We start from the raw sequence: 17,244 nt of genomic DNA, 5'->3' as shown, positions 1-17,244 counted from the left end.
ATCTGGGCTGTGTTTTCTCTGCAAAATTTCTGCTTACAGTTGTTTAGAATGTGTTCACTCACAGTTCCGTGGGTAAGCCTACTTTGACTGTGTGCCTCAGCCTAGATATCACTTGTGTACAAGTTTTATTTGTTAGGGGCCGGAGGGTGCTATATTCTTCAGTGTACTTCATCCAAGCTCTCAAATGGCCTTGCACAACTTAGACCCTTGCACACACTCAAGGGTAATGACCGAGGTGGTTCTAACTCCCCCGTCCCCCCAGGGCCCACACTGCAGGTCGTAGGGGAGCCCAGTGTCCTGGAATGGCACAGTCCAGTGGAAATCTAATGCAAGCCACACGTGTCATTTTACATTTTCTAGTAGCCACATTAAGAAAAAGGAAGAATAAAAAGCAAACAGTTCCAGTCAATTTTAATAATGGATTTTGTTTAACCCAAAATACCAAAAATATAATTTCAGCATGTAATCAATATAAAAATTATAAATGAAATATTTTCCTTTTTTTGTATTTTTTGAATTCTTGTTTGTATTTTATACTTTCTGTAACTTTTATTGTGGGACTAGCCGCATATCAAGTGCTCGGTTGCTGCAAGGAGATAGTGGTGCCCATTTTGGTGAGTGTGGTTCTAGAACTATACTGAAAATCTGGTTTTGACCAGCACACGCATTGCTGTGGTAGACATGTAGAATCTCGGGCCTCACTGCAGAGCTGCTGAGTCAGAATCTGCATTTTATCAAATCCCCAAGGCTGCGTCCCCAGGGTGCACAATGAGGTTGGAGAAACTGGTCTGGAAGACTTCCATGGCCAACCACAGGTCCGCAAGGCATGGCTCCACATCATCTGCATTTCCTTTTCTTTTTAAAGATTTTGTTTATTTACTTTTGGAGAGAGAGGGAGAGAGGCAGAGAGGGAGAGAGAGATCAGCATGCAAGAGGTACATCTATTGGTTGCCTCTCACACGCCCTCAGCTGGGGTACTTGACCTGCAACCTGGGCATGTGCCCTGACTGGGAATTGAACTGGCAGTCTTTCAGTTCACAGGCTGGTGCTCAATCCACTGAGCCACACCAGCCAGGACATCATTTACGTTTCTTTATTAAGCATAAACAACTGGCGATATGAACAATTTTATTTTGGAGGCGGGGCCTCTTTCCTTCTTTGTTCCAAGGTCAGTTGGTCCTGGTGTGTCGGAAGTGGCATGGAGGACTGATGAGGTTTGGTTCTTACCCAGACCAGTTTAATTCTGCCCCTTTGGAGCTCTGCAGTAGGTGCTGTAGGGAGAAGGTGAGCGGTGTGCCAGGGTGGCTCTGCCAGCTCTGAGGGGAGGGCATTGTTCAGGTGTCTGTTACCAGTTGGATGTGTCTGCATGTTGTAGTATGTGGACCTTCTGGGTATATTTCCCCATCTGTCAGTAGACGCAGTGGTACTTGGGATTCCTGGCTGGCCTTGCAGGTGTATCATGTGGATTAAATGAGCCATATGTAATAGTATTTACCCTTTCAAACCTTTTTAATTAAAAGTTTTAAAAAATTTGACTTGGTAATATAGTCACATGTTTTGACATTCCAGAATATCATACAGTAGAAAGTATGACCCACTCTCCAAAGAGGCAGGCAGTGATACTGGATTTTTGAGATTTTTTTTCAGGAGATCTATATGTCCTCCCCCTCTTCTTTTTACACGCATGGCCACCATGCATTTTGCCCCTTCCATTTAAAAATGTGCCTTAGGCATCGGCCTTGTCAATATACAGAGAGCTTCCTCATCCTTTTTTTTTAAATAAAATAATACAATATTCCATTATATGAATGCACTACAACTTATTTGACCATGTTGTTCCCCATTTTGTTGCTAATTTTTCCAGTTTAACCAGTGATGCAGTGAATTTTTACATATGTAGGAGGATATCTCACATGTAATTTTTTAATATAAAGGCATTTTTTAGAAATACTTGCCACTAGTTTTAAATTATTAGTCTTTATTTTTTGTCTTTGTTTTTAACATTTATATAAAAAGTCTTTGTGAAGAACATTATATCAGACTAATTGGATCTGATATATAGATACTGGATACATGTCTTTTATAGAATCAACGACATCTAGTGCTGTAAAATACCTCAGACACACTGAATTCCAACTTCATATTTTGCTGAGGTCCAGAGAGGCTAGGAGACTTGCTCAGAGTCACACAGCAGTGCTCTGGAAACAGCATAGAATCCAGGTTGCTTGATTTCTCCATGTAGCGCTTTTTCTGCTTTCTCCAGTTGTTTTATAGGTATACTAAAGGAGACTTTTCCAAGGCTTTTTGCTCTGGAAACTTTGTTTATAAAACAAATATATATTAATTATGACAATGCACCCAAGAGGTAGTTGGAATTCCTCTGTCATAAATGTAAGACATTCTAATCAAGCTATCAAACTAACCTACCAAAAAAAGAGAGGTTGATTCATGTAACAGTAAATCCCAGAGCATATTGGTTTCAGGCATAGCTGAATCCAGGGGCTCAAGCATTGTAGTGAGGGCTCTGTGTCTCTCTCTCTTTTCATCTTTAACACTCTTTTCATGGGGCAGGCAAGGTAGCCACCAGTGGCCCCAGACTCAGTACTCGCCACCCCCAGCAGAAAGGCAAGTCCCCTCTGATGGCTGTATTAGAGAGGTCCCTGGAAGGACTGACTAGCTGGCTGGGTTTATGTCCATTCCACCAATCACTGCTGCCCAGGGGATGGGGCAGTCTGGTTGGATCATCATCATTATCACCAGTGTTTGCACAGCACACTAATTTACAAAGCCCTTCACAAAGCATTTTCATTTGTATCACTTCACTGGTCCTTACCACTAGGGAGGCAGAGAGAAGGAAGGGGTAAAAGGGGTGTATAGGCCCATTTTATAGGCCAGGGAAATCAGGCTGCAGACAAAGCCAAGGAGAGTTCACTGCGCTGCTCACTTATCTGAGAACTGGCAGCCTCACTGCTAGTGGGACTGAGGCAAGAAGCTACTTAGCAGTGTCTTGTCCTTCCATCTATAGACATTTGTATTGGACACACTGGACTCCCAGCAGCTGAATATAGAGCAGCTGGGGTTACAGCTGGCTTTGGACCTCCCCCACCCTGGGGCCTACTGTGACATGTGTGGGGAGGGAGAAGCCAGAACCCTAGGACTGGTGGTTTGCTAGCCAAGTGCCTACCAGCACATTGTGTTCCCTTGACAGCTTTCCTTGGCTTCTGCCATCATGCTTGGGCAGAGGCCAAGGCAGCTATTCCAGATCTCAGGTGGTCAAGGCCCAGCCCCTTAGATGGCAAGAGTCCTGTGGGAGGACCCTCTGGACAGATGAGTGCCAACCTTGATGTGGAGGCCCTCAGAGGCGTAGCCATATTCGAAGGTGTGGAAATACCCCAACTCAGTTGGGCTCACCTGTGGCAGACTCGTCCTAGAGGCCAGTGTGCAGGCTCTGAGAAACAACAAAACCCAGGGCTGGTGTATACTTTTCAAACATCAGAGCTTCTTCTCAGATGAACTTGTTCCCCCTCTTTGGGCTATCGGACCTACTGCTAATAACAAAACCCCCCAAAAACCTTGGGCCAAATGTTTGTCATTTCCGTGTCTTGTGCTGAGTCTGTACCACCAGGCCAGGCCTGGCCCTCAGGATGTACCAGCATGCGCGTCTGTGAGTGCAAGTCGTGAATCAAGATGCCAGGGGAGTGTCAGGGAGTCGGTGATAGGAAGCCCAAGCCTTGGGCCTCAAAGCATCAGGGCCCATCTAGAGAACAGGAAGCAGAAAGCACAAAGAAATGCTCCGCCTTCTTAATAGAGACTGCATTTGAATTTTTCACACAAGCCAACATTGCAGAAAAGGACCTTCATCCAGGGCCTCTTCTGGCCCATGTGGTTCCTTGGAAGAAGGTGCCCCCTCTGGGTGGACAGTTAAAAACGATGCCCCTTGTGGTCAGTCCGTACAGCGGGAGCTGGATCTGAGCCCCGTCTGAGCCCCAGACAGGCGTCATCACTTACCAAATGCCATTTCCCGCCAAGAGGCTCTTTCCCTTTTTTGCGGTCTGTCCTTCTCAATCACAGGGTCAACTTGGACAGTATTTTTAAATGACTCTTATTTTTATTTCATTTGATTTGGGTTCAAAGAGGACTCGGTCTTTTTGTTTGGTACTTTGCAGTGTGATTCAGGGCAGAGTCATTGGTCACCATCCATGGGGAACTTGCTGCAGATTCCTAGTAGGTGTCAAGGGTCAGCTGGGTGGACGGATGGAAGCCCATCTTTTTGGGCAGAGGAGCTGTTGAAGGAAATGGAGGGAGGGAGAGGCTAGGGATCGGCTCTCCTTAGCACACTGGTGGAATTGAGAATAACCTTTTTGAAGATCAATGCACAGAACCTGTCAGTATTTAAAAAGCACATGCCCTTTGACCTAGACATTGGGCTGCCAGGAATTTATCCTGTAAATAAATGTGTACTAACAATGCATAATGTCCATTGTGGCATTGTTCATAAGAACAACAAAGGATGGACACAACCAGAAGGTCCCTTGATAGGGGACTAGTTAAGTACATAGTACATTCATAAAATGGAATATTGTTCTGTCTTATAAAGGAATGAGATGATAAATGGAAGGATGTCCAAGATACATTGTTAAATGGAAAGAAAAAAGCAAATTGTACAAGATTATGTATAATCCTCTATGGGCAAACCTTGCTGAAAATCAATAATCAGTTTGTTCATCCTGGGCCGAATCTCTTTAAATTTATGGAAACTTAGAAGTCTTGAGTTTATGTTGAAAGAACCAATGAATGAACCTACTAACCCTTGACACTTCTCCACCACCTAGGCCTCACATAGCCCTTTCTCTTCTCTCCCCTCCTTTCCAGCCTCCTGGTGTGGGCTCTCCTGAGCTCCCCTTGACAAGCTCCAGGAATCTTGGAGCCTCCCTTGGGCTCCTCCATCAGCACCATCATCTCCTTGGGGGAGGAGAGAGTTCTGATTTGCGAGAGACAGGGGGCACTGGCTGGGAGCAAAATTGTCTCAAGGCATGAGTTTCCTTCCATGCCAGACCCTTCCATGGATAATGAGGAGATGCCAGAAGCAATTTATCATGCCAACACCCAGCTTGTCCCTCCAGTCTTCTTTTGTGTCCCTGCCTGAGTCTAGCCAGTGGCAGGCAGCTTTCAGCAACAAAAGCCAGGGTGTAATGTAGGTTAAAGTTGTCCTTGACCCCAGGTCTGCAGAGCTGAGAGCTTTGGCAGGAAACCAGGTCAGGGCAAGGGGAGGGGTTGTACATTCAGGAATCTTGAGGGACCTTGGGGAAGGTCTGGGGACAGGGCTGCAAACCATCCACTTCTGGGTCAGCCTCCCAAAGCACAGAGATCGTCTGCACTGAGTGGACATTGCAGGGCAGGGAGTGGGGAGCCGGGTGGCTGCCATTCTGTTTTCCTGGGCTAAACCATACACTGAGGGAGCACCCCCAGTCCTGCTGTCCTCATTGCATCTCCCTCACCGTGAATATCCCATCTTGCCTATGTTTCTTTACTGCTTGCCGAACATCAAAATGTGTCTGTGTGGGGGCAGGATGGGGCTGAGAGCTGGGGAGAGCTCTTTGGAATTTGAAAGTGTTCTCAATGTCTCTGGACCTGTGCTTTTCTCACGCCTAACATCACCCCTCCAATCGGTCTTGAATAAATTCTCGCAACCTCCTACTTGCCTGGGCATCTGAAGGACAACACATACAACATTATTTCTCTCCACTGACAATGGAGTTCAGTGTTCTCTGCAGCTTGCATGTATCTGCAGAGGCAAACGCAAGGTGTTTCATGGTGCAGCCGTCACAATTCATGCAACCTGAAGACCTGGGCAAGGGGCCTGGTGTCTGAGAGCCGCCTCCTCTGGACCACTTCCCTAAGAACGGAGCTCTGTCCTTGTGAAGGGGGAGCCGAGCTGGCAGGGGAGAAAGGTGGATAGTAAGTATCCACCAGAAGGCGCTGAAGCAGGGCAGATATTGGGCAAAAGCCAGCAGATGAGAAAAGAGGCCTTTAACTCCCGCTATTCCCCCGCGACCCCCACCCCTTGCTCTTTTTTTTTTTTTTAATGAAGAAAAAGGCTGGGAACAAAGTTCTACTTGTGTCCCTCTGGATTAAATGTTCAGATCATCTGCTTAGTTCAATTTAGCATCTTCCAACCCTGGACCCTTTGGTCCCCGTGGTCTAGGGCAGATTTTATCTGTTTCAGAGGTTGGGAAGTGGTGGCACCAAATTAGGAAGTTAATTTCCCAGGGGACATTAGTGGTGAAGCCAAGGAAAGACCCTGAGGGGAAGCCTGTTGGAACTGGCTCCATGTCCCCCCAGGACCCGGCACATACTCGTCCTGTCATTCCAGACCTGGGCCTTTACAGCAGGCGTTCACTCTGCTCCCAAAGTGCACGTGCCTGAGGCCTTGTGAATCCCGCTGCCCTTGGGGAGCAGGCACGACTCTTTGCCACCTCTGCTAAATTCCAAAGGGATTTCCAAAGGGGGAGAAGGCAGCCAGGAGCAGAGTGCTGGTTCTTTTTCTTTGGCAGTCATTGAATGGCTGGGGGTGAGTGACCAGGGTCATCGTGCTCCGCCACACGTTGTTGGGGGAACGTGAACAGCAGGGCTGGGACCCTGAGGAGATGGTGGCCTGGGGTGCTTGAAAGCAGAGGACGCTATAGCCGGCCTACAAGTCACAGGGACCCCCAGAGGGCACCCCCCTGAGGGGGTGGTCCAGACAACATGATTCCTGCCTGCTTGGGCAGGGATAGAGAGGCCTATTTGCCCGCCTAGGGTGCCGTCCCTATAGCATTGAATTGCCAGAACTCTACAGATGGGAGCAGGCTGCAGCCAACTTCCCCAGCTTTTGAAAATCCTGCATCTTAATTAGTTCCCTACTGCTTTCGTACATGGCCCACATTTTAATAGTCTCCAGGCTTCTTCCACCATTGGCTCTCCGATGTTCGGCATGATTTCTCTTCTGAAGACAGTCCCCCTGACTCCTTCAGCATCCCCTGGTCCGGGACCAACTTAGGGAACGCCGATGTGCCAAGCATGTAGCCTGAGATTGATGAGCCTGTCAGTTGGCTCCCTCTGCCCCCTGCTCTCTTCCTCCTGTGTGCTCCTCACAGGGATGAGCCTAGCTGGGGTGGGTGAGATGGGGGGAGGTGAAGGAAGAGACCCGTGGAGCCCTTAGCCAGGTGTGAGCCAATGGACAATGTGACCTTCTCCTGGCCTGCAGAGGAGTCTGGCTGTGTCCTTTTGAGGGAGAAGGACGCTCCAGCTCCCACCCCCATCTGTCAGTGCTTATCTGTCTCTGCGCGGCGGGGGGGCGGAGGGGGGGTTGCTGGAGCTTGGTCGGCTGGGAGAATGGATGCCTTCAAGTGCATCAGGGGGAAATGACCAGTCATTTATCTCTTTCCTGCAGTGTCAGAGCCTGCAGCCATCCATCCTGGAGACCTGCAATAGCAGCTTCTTCAGTTCTTGTTGGCCTCATGAGTAGGGGACTGGGAGACAGGTGGGCAGGTCCCTGCAGCCCCTGCTTCATGCCGTTCCCTGCCGAGACTGTTTATGTATTTCTTTTCACCTTTCTGGCAGTCTGGGGGTAGGAGCTGGTTCTGGGGAGCTGAGCCTGGGCCTCCTTGGCACTCACTGCAAGGCACTCACTTTGAGGACAGGGGCCCACCTGTTTTTTCATCTGTATCTCCAGTGTCTGGCACATAGTAGGTGGACAGTAATGGTTTATTAAAGGGATGAAGAAAAGAAAGGTGCCTGGTGTTTGATCTCAAGCTTGAAGAATATGGCTTAGCTCTCATCACCCCCATTCTGCAGATGAGGGAGCCTGAGCCAGAGAAGAGAAGCAGCGTTCAGCAGCTGACCTCGCCTTCCCATCCAGTTTCCAGCCTGGCCTATGGGGCCTGTTCCAGTTTTGCCATCTTGCCTCTCTTTGGTAGACACTACAGCTGTGCTCTGCAGGAAAAAAGAACACCAAACAGGGATCACAAGGTCTGGGGTCAAGTTCAGACCCCTCCGCTCACTGGCTGTGCGATTTGGGGCTGTTACCTAACCACTCTCGCCTTCCTTGTTCATTTGCAAAATGCAGCATGGCAGCTGCTCTGCTGGCTTCATGGGGTTGTTCCGAGTCATGTGGGATGGGAAGGTGGAGCTGAGGACTTGGCAAGTGCGAGGAGGCTCTGTGATGCCCCCTCCATGCTTGCTGCTGGGTGGGCTGAGGGGATCTCTGCCAGTCCTGTTCCTGTCCCCAGTGCCTGTGGTACACTCGTTGCAGGCAGCTCACTGCCCAGCTGGAGGAGTGTGTGCTCTCCCACCCAGAAGGAGAGTACATTCTGCCTTGGAAGTTTTTTAAAGGCGCAAGTCTGGTATCTTCTACGCTGAGGAGAGAAAACCTGGCATCTGCTATGGGATCCACCATTAAGCAGAGGTCGCGGCTGATCTGAGAGGTGCAAACATTCTTTTTTTAGATATCGTTACATATATTGGGTGCATAGGTTCAAGGTCATGAGTAGCTTGAACGTTATGGCTAATATTAGTCATGTACAAATTGGTATGCACCTGATAGATGCAACAATATCTAAGGAAAGAGTTTGTGTTTTTTCTGTGTCTTGGGTAGGGGACCTCTGTCCTCTTACAGGTGGCTGGGTAGGTACAGCAGGGTGTGGGGGCCAGGGGCCATTTGGGGAGTGATCAACCCTCATGTGGTGTGGATAAGTGATAACAAGGGCCTGATGCGTGCAGGCTGGGTGATTGGTCCTCACTGTGAACCTGTCTATTTTGAGCTTTGTGAATCACAAAACAGGGACTCAAACGCAGCCAAGAAAATGGCACCCCTGAGGAATGAGCAGATGGATTCCTGGGCCTGCCACCATCTCAGGAACCAGGTCTTTGGGTTCCCCCCTTCCATCCCACCGTCTATTCCCTTGTGGGGTGAGAGAGAACAGTACTCCCCCATTCTTCTCCCCATGAGTCTGATGGAGATAAATGAAATAATGATTCTTAAGCTCCTTGCTCCTTGGTGTAAGTTGATGTATAAATCCAAGGAAATATGATGAGCTTAACTCCTCAACATAGTAAGCGCCCAAAGAGAAAATGAACGTTTGTATTTTTAAAGAAAAACTAGAGGCAGGCAAAAAAGAAACAACAAACCTGAGCACTCACGATGTAGCAGGAGGGTTGTCTGCCACTGTCTGGGATTTCTCCCCCCCTCGCACCGTAACTCTACCTCCAGGCCCCCGCCTCAGAGCGTGCTCGTGATGGATGGATGGACGGATGGATGTGCCCTGTCGGTGTTTCACCGCAATTTCCCTTGGGGCTGGCTGTCTGTTGGCAGAGCACAGCCTTCCGAAAGATGGTATCTCTTGCAAACTCGACAGCTAACAGACAGCTCCTCTCTTTGTATATTTCCCCAAAGAAGAACTGTCTTAATCTGTTTTTTATATGGCATATTTTATTATAATCCATATATGACTTGCAGGTCCCCAGTCCTCCATCCTGAGCCAGAAGAAAACGTGTGAAGGAGTCAGAGGCTCCGGGAGCCTGTGACATCCAGGCGCTTGCATTTCTAAATGACCTGGGATTTAATTACTCACTGTGCTCCCAGGTTGCACTTTCGGGCTCATCTTGCCCTCATCCTGTTAATGAGCTCAGTGGCTCCAACAACCCAGTGGAAGCTTTGCTTTTGGTGCATTGGGTGGCAGGCTTGGGACACCTGTGTCCAAAGCCTGTGACTTTCATCTCCATCCAAGAGGATGCTGCCCTGTCCACAGCCCTGGGGAGAAAGAAGCAAGCCGCTGCTCTTCCCTGGTGATTTTCTTTCTCTGCTTTTATTTGTGCTTTTCCTTTTCTTTCTTTCTTTTTTAAAAAACACTATCTGTGCTTCAATCCTTGTTTGTCTAAGAGGTTTTTTCTTATTTGGAAACCGATTTGCTTCGGTTTGCACAGAAGCTGTCTCTGGTGTGATGGATCGTGCTGGAAGTCACCCAAGGAGTATCTCTGTTCCCAATTAGAAGTGGAGGCAGAGCTGCTTACAGGGGCCCAGGGAGGCGGCTGGCTTGGGTGACAGCTGCTGCCGCTCTGGAGAGAGTAACGATCCGTGGGTTTATATCCATGTGTATAAAATCAGGCTAATTTAAAGATGAATTATGTGTGTGTTTTGGACCATTTTCTTTTCATGTTAAAGGTTTGATGGCTCCTGTCAGGTTACGTGGTCTCTAAATTTGCACGAGGTTCAAAATGAGTGCACTTTTTAAGAATTACTAAATTCTACATCCAGATGAGATTTATTAAAACGGAATCAATGAAATCCCTCAGAGCTCAACAGGGAGCTTGTCTAGGACATACATTGTGCAAGAACTTGGACCGTTACCCTCTTTCCCCCCTTCACTCTGGAACCTCCTGTGGTGAGGAGCCAGAGAATGTACCGTGTGCTCGTTTGTTGAGAGGGCACTGGTTAGCGTGTTCCTCTGACCTTGCAAGCCTTACCCATAGTGCTTTGAAACCAGGGTTTGCCAGTGGTCAGCTAGAATGCTGTCTTAGAATGGCAGTCGGCCGGGTATTATGCAGGCAACATTACGAACCATTTTTAATATGTTTCCTTTTTGGGGAAGCAAATCAGAGTAAACATTACTTTTAATGCTATAAACCTGCACTAATACAATAGCCAGTAGCTACATGGGCCTACTGAATACTTGAAATGTGGCTAATGCGAATTGAGATGCACTGTAAGTGTAAAACACCGGATTTTGAAGACAATGCAAATAAGAGAATGTTAAATATTGCATTCATATTTTTATATTGATTACATGTTGAAATAATATTTGGATAAATTGGGTTAGACACTATTATTAAAATTAATTGCAGTTCTTTGCTTTTTAAATATGGTTACTAGGAAGTTTAAAATTATATAAGTGATTGCATTACATTTCTGTTGGATAGTAGTTCCATACCATTAAGATTAGAATCATTCAAACTTTAATAATAATGTAGCATTTATAGGCCACTTACAACAACATCCCAGGCTCTTTACATGGATGAGCTAATGTTGAATCTTGAGTTTTGAATAGAAGAACCAAGGCAAAGGTTGCTGAGTCTCATTTTCGACTTTGTTTCTCACACTAGTTATTTTTGTGGGTCGTTTCAGTTTCTTTCAATGTAGTGTATTAATTTGTTCATTCTCACCCAACACTATGGAATAGGTACTCTGATCTTACCCATTTAACACAAAAGGAAGTGGAAACCTAGAGGCTTAACTAACTAAGCCTGTGGTCCCTCAATCAATATATGGCAAGGCTGGGGCTTGACTCTAGGGCTCTCTGAAAGCAGAACCTCTGTGAGCCAATCACCGTATTTTTGGACCATAAGACGCACCTAGGTTGTAGAGGAGGAAGATAGGAAAAACAATTTTGAAGCAAAAAACATGGTAAAATATTTAATAACATAATATTTCTCCAATGTAAATGTAAGCTACATTGGGACTATAAGGCGCACCCCCATTTCCTCCCAAATTTGTGGGGGGAGTGCATCTTATAGTCTGAAAAATATGGTAAATACCTTGGCAGTTAGGCAAGAACGATGCCACTAAATTTCTCTGTGGCCTTGGGAAAGTCTCCTTACCTTTCTGTGTTCCCCTTTCCTCGTGGAGGGGTTGAACTCGAGGTGCTGTTGGAGGCTCCTTCTAGCTCCTTCCAGCTGCTTCCATGTAGGGAGACCATTTCACTGTCCCTATTTTGGTTTTCTTTTCCCTCTTGATTTTTCTACTGTGCCCATCTGGTAAAGGACCAGAGGACCAAGAGAGTAGATTGGCATACGGGAAAGTGGGACGGAGGGGTATTTAGCATAGGAGTAAGCAGGAGCAGGAGAAGGCAGAGGAGGAAGTTCAGGTGGTGAGACACTGTGCGGGCAGTACCCTCATGGCAGGGTGAACACCACAGGGGGTGCTCGGGAGGGGCAGAGCCCCGAACAACGCCCTAAACCTGCCCGCGGCCTCAGCAAAGATCTGCCTTTTTTCCCCAATGTGAAAACTCTGGGGGGAGCCTAGAAATGGAATGAAAATGGAGAAAGGTTTGGAAAAAGGCTTTTCAAGGAAGAACCAAAGAGAGGTAAGGTGAAGTCTGTACAACTTAAGAGATTTGGGGAATGGGTGCTGGAGGCAGATTGGGGTCAAGGCTGGACTTTACCCCTTATCAGCTGTGTGATACTAAGCAAGTTCTGCACCTCCCTAAGCTGTGCGTTTGCATCTGTAAAATGGGATAACGGTGCTTACCTCTCGAGTGGTGGGTGGGATTAAGGAATACATACATAGCAGTAACTGCTGCATTTTGAGTGTTCACTGTGTGCCAAGCACCTTGCTTGTACACAAACATACCGACAGCCATTAGGGCCCAGCCTGGGCCTGCACACTGCTAATGGGGATTCCTTAGTGGAGCTCTTGTGGTCTCAGTAACATCTAGAAAAGATCATTTGGTTGCATTCTCATCGAACTATGTTACTTTCACTAAGTTCCTTCTCAAAGCCTCGCAGGTGACTCACCGATACTGTAAGATGATTAAAGCAGATGATCTGTAAGGGATTTTTGCAGTTCTGGAAATAGGATTTATTTAGTGTTCTAAAGGCTACGGGGATACTATGATATGAATTTCAAATATATATTTGAATGATTATTGTAAGTTTGAGGGATGGTGACCAGCTGTTGTCTTTTGACTGAGGATTGGACGAGGTGGCACACTTTAATTGTTTTAGGCTCGACGTTTGGAAGCCTTTTCTGACTTGGGAGGAAGAATAATACGTCATCAGAGCAGGCTCTGAAGTTGCACACTCTGAACTCATTAAAGCGAACAGTTGACTTTTTCTGATACTCAACTTCAGTGTAACTTCACACAGGCCTTCCCTGCTCCTGTGATCTGAAGCAGGCCCCCACCTGATTGTTCCTTCACAGCTCTTACTGTAATTTGTGATTGTATGTTTATTTTGTATGTAGTGTGTAATGCCGGTGTTGTTTTCCTCCGTAGTTCTTCCTGCCATTGGTGATCGCACGTTTATTTTGTGTTTAGTGTTTCACATCTCTTTCTTTAGACTGTAAACCACCTAAGGGCCAGGACTGTCTTCACCTGGCTCTCCTCCTGTGTGCCTCGTTCCATTACAGTAGTTGTCACGAAGCAGGTGCTCAGTAAATATTTGTTGAGTGAATAGGTGGATGGTGAGTTTTAGAGGTGGTTGATTTGGTGGTATTGCTACTTGGTGGAATTGGATCCTCTGCTTGCCTTTTTTGGCAAGAGAAATCCCCAAAGACCCTGTCTCTCAAGGGACTTTAGATACTGTTTCTCCTTTCCACCTTCTTCTGGAGCTGGCCGCCATGGATGTGTGTTTCTTCAGTTTTGATGGGATGCTGAGCGCCCTCTTCCCTGTGGATTGGTCAGCCTATATCTGCTACTGGTGGAGGAGATGGAAGGGGTAGGTAGAGTTCATTTGAGTTGGAATAAAGCCAGGTGGAGCAGGGCTTGATTGGGTTGGTTATTTCCATTTGCTCCCCCAGATCCACTCTTTGTCCTTTTCACACTGCCCTGGGATCCAGGAAGTTGACCTCAAGTGGGTTTCGTCAACAAGAATCGCTTGCTATCTGGTGTGTAGCTGAGGTTGGCCAGTGGGAGGGCAGGCAGGGCAGGAAGATGAGGGAGGATGGAAGGAAAGAGAGGCAGGGCCATGTGTCCCCATGCTCCATTCTCTGACCCAGGAGCTCAGGAGCAGGGAAGGCAGGACACCTCTGCTGCAAGCCACAGCTCCTAGCTGGGAGCTCTGTGGTGGCACCCCCTCCAGGTTCTTGCAGACACTGCCCCTCTACCCCTCCAGGAATAGCAGTGGTAAGGGCTCCCCACTGTTAAGTCCCCTGGGGTGCTTCACCATTCCCTGTTGTTCCCTTCTGCCCATGCCTCTGTGAATAGTTCCTACACTGATTCCCCATATAGGTGGGCTATTCATTTTGTCTAACTGGTTTCCAGGCCATCATTCCCCCATATTCTTGCACCTATTTTTACCTGATACAGGGTAGGGACCACACATCTAATTGTTAGGGGAGCAGGAGGTACAGGGTCAAAGGAGAGGTTGGAGGAATATTTTGTAATAAATCCAAATAAGATCACTTGTGCCCGAGGTTTCTGTTTTTAATGAAACAAAAAACCTCCTTTGGGTTAGCAGTTTGGGGACACATTGAGAAAGGGGATCAGCTTCTCTCTGGTTCCTCTCCTGGGCAGGCCAGCTCTGGCTGCCACTGTTCGCTGGCCCCATAACCTCACGCCCCAGGTCGTTGACCGAACTCCTGATGTCTTCAGAAAAAAGGTCCTGGTGTGCAGAGGGGGCCTGAGAGGCATCTGTGCTTGCTCTGTCTCTTCCCCTTCCTTATGAGGCCTTTGCTTCCCTGGTGAGTTGTTAAGAACAGCCTCTCTGAGTTGAAATAGCTTTTCGTGGAGCAGACTGGAGCTGGCCACTCGCGCGGCTGAGGGGAGGTCACGGAGTTGCCAAATGAGCTGGGCTAGAGGGAGGGATTACTAAGAGGCGCGGCCAATGTTGGTGTAATGCTTTTGAATTTTCAGAGAACATAAATGTAAAGGAGCACATTTTTGCCCCACAAAACAACCACGTGGGGTGTTTGGCATTGTTATCCTCACTTTGTAGATGCAAATAAGGGCTCTGGGGTCCTTGTGCCTTGCCCAAAGTCGCAGGGCTGGAGAGGGCCGAAGCTGGACTGAGACCCCGGCCGTCTGATCCCATGTCCATTTGGTGCCCCCGCTACTCTACTTCTGCCACCTCTGAGGGAGCAGGCAGGGCTGGGATCTGTCTCTGAGATGGTGAGCTGGAGTTGGAAGAGCTGGGCCCACCTCCAGTGTCCTGTTCCAGTTGAAGGAGAGAGCACAGGCGGCCCTGAGTCCTACCCCAGAGCTCTGGTTCCTGGCCCCCTCAAGGGCCATCTCTCCTGTCCCTCCTGTCCCTGTTTCTAGCGGCCTGACCCTACTTCTCTGTCCTTGTATTTCAGAAGTGGAGCTGCCCCTGAAGAAGGATGGGTTCACCTCGGAGAGCACCACGCTGGAAGCCTTGCTCCGAGGTGAAGGGGTTGAGAAGAAGGTGGACGCCAGAGAGGAGGAGAGCATCCAGGAAATACAGGTATTTCTGTGCCCACTGAGGGTGGAGGGCACCACTGGAGCATCACCGTGGTGCTTCCAGAACTCCAGCACCAGCTCGGGTGCCCTTCTCAAGGGCCAGAGCTGCATCTCAGCCTGCCTCATGGCTCCACTGCCGGGAAGCTGGAAGATTCTTTTCTGGTTTTAACTCTTCCCAGAAGGTGTCGTCGTTCCTCTCAAATCCACTTCTCTTCCCTGATCTCCCTATTTATGTACTCAGTGTATCTTGGGGGCCAGCTGGGTACCAGGCATGGTGCTAGGTCCTGGGGGCACAGTGGGGAGCAAAGCAGATGGAGTCCTCATCCCTGTGGAACCTGCAGCCTGTACGTAGACCAGGCTCAAAGCCTCGGTGTTGTCTGCGTTAGCTGGTGGAGTGGGTCCCTGCCTTGGGCACCCTGTGCCCCCCCGTCCTCGCTGTACTTCACTCAGTCCTTTCCCTGCACTACCTACTCCTCCTCTAAGGCCAATTCAGAAGTCACCCTTCAAGCAGGGCTGTGGCCCCTGTCTACGTGTTCATCACCCGCTCTTCAGGCTGAAAAGGCTGTCATCAAGCAAGACTATAATGGTGTGCTCTCACCATTCCTCTCTCTGTCTTGGGTCCCGTCCTTGGACTATAATGTTGGGCACAGAGTGTTGTAATAATGTTAAGTAATACAAATATTAAATAATAGTGTTCACAATGAGAGATGATTAAAATTACATTGCATTTGTATTAAATTTATATTTTTATATTTTATGTATATAATTGATGTGTTTGTTAATTTCAACTGACTTAATATTTATGTATTTATTAACATTACAATTAAATTAAAAACTTGAATGTTTGGTTTGCCTAAGTACTCCCAGCCTTTTGAGTTCCATCGAGTGGGGAATATGCTGCCGTGCTCACCACTGTGCCCTTGGCCTTGCCCTTGTCCAACAGAGTTCGGTCTCAGGAAGGTGTTGAGTGAATCAGTGAGTCTGGTCTCCTTCTCTGCCATTCCTGTGTTCAGATGAATGATCAGATCTCTTCCATGTAGTTGTCACAACATGGCTTCTAGTTGTTTCTTCTGTGACTTCACAGAGCTCCAGCCCTGGCACGGATCCTTGTTGACCGTCACTCTTATTTGTCTGACACCTTGGAGTGATCTTTGGGGCCTTTCTCTCGCACGGAACATCTAGCTCATCAGGAATCTTGTCGACCGTGCCTGCAACATAAATCCAGAGCGTAGCCCCTTCTCACCACATCCAGGGCTTCTACCCTGGTCCAAGGTGCACTCACCTCCTGTCCAAACTGTTGGGATTGCTCTCTAAATGGTCCCCCTGCTGATGGCTGGGAGGAACCCTTTTAAAATTTCAGTCAGATCCTGGCATTCCTATGCTCACAGCCCTGCAAGGGTGCCTGTTCTCACTGAGTGCAAGTCAGGGACCTCTCGCCTCTCTGTCTGACTCTTTCCCTTTCTCCCTTTGCTCCAGGCACACCGACCTCTGTGCTGCTCCTGGAGCGGGGCAGGCACACCCCTGCCTCTGGCCTTTGCTCTGGCTGTTTCTCTGCTGGCAGAGTCTCCTCCCCAAACATCTGGTTTCTTCACTCCCTCACCTTCTTCATGTGTTTGCTCCCATCTCCTCTTTTCTCCGAGCTGTGTGTATCCTGACCTCTGTATGTAGTACCGCGTCCTGCGCCGGCCACCCCCCAGCACTGCCCATTTCCTAACGCTGCTTTGCTTTTTTCCCACAGCTCTCACCGCTGTGACTTCGGTACATAGCACTGTGCACGGTGTTCTAATGTGCCTTGTTATTTTCTGTTTTCGTACAGTAGACTGCAAACTCCTCAAGAGCAGCAGTCTTCGTCTGTCTTGTTCACTGGTCTGTCTCAAGCACCCAAACAGTGCCTAGCACCCAATGAATATTTATTGAGAGGGTGCGTGAGGGGACAGATTCCTGAGGGGTCTCATCCCCTGTCCTTTCCCTCTCCAGCTCTGCCTACTCCGAGCTGGCCTGCCCTCCTGAGACAAAGTTCTGCTTGCGGCGCCCCCTTGGCTAAAAGACGCAGCTAAGACACTTTCTGTTTCCT

The 17,244-nt window shown here is 48.2% G+C and overlaps 1 protein-coding gene across 3 annotated transcripts in view; it reads left to right on the top strand.

Moving 5' to 3' along the window:
• Positions 1-17,244, top strand: part of DPF3 (double PHD fingers 3) — a 237,036-nt gene that overhangs the window by 109,431 nt on the left and 110,361 nt on the right. For all 3 annotated transcript variants that reach the window (XR_008427345.2, XM_045201942.3, XM_045201944.3), the window contains one exon: positions 15,047-15,174. Coding sequence is in view for 2 of the 3 variants with exons in the window: in XM_045201942.3 (XP_045057877.1) it covers positions 15,047-15,174 (128 nt within the window). In the remaining variant the exon portion in view is untranslated. The remainder of the gene's footprint in view (positions 1-15,046; positions 15,175-17,244) is intronic.

The sequence above is a fragment of the Desmodus rotundus genome, chromosome 7 (assembly GCF_022682495.2).
Source record: "Desmodus rotundus isolate HL8 chromosome 7, HLdesRot8A.1, whole genome shotgun sequence".
In the NCBI taxonomy this organism is placed as follows: domain Eukaryota; kingdom Metazoa; phylum Chordata; class Mammalia; order Chiroptera; family Phyllostomidae; genus Desmodus; species Desmodus rotundus.
Note: the sequence above shows the minus strand (reverse complement) of the source record. Positions and strands in the feature narration are given on the sequence as shown.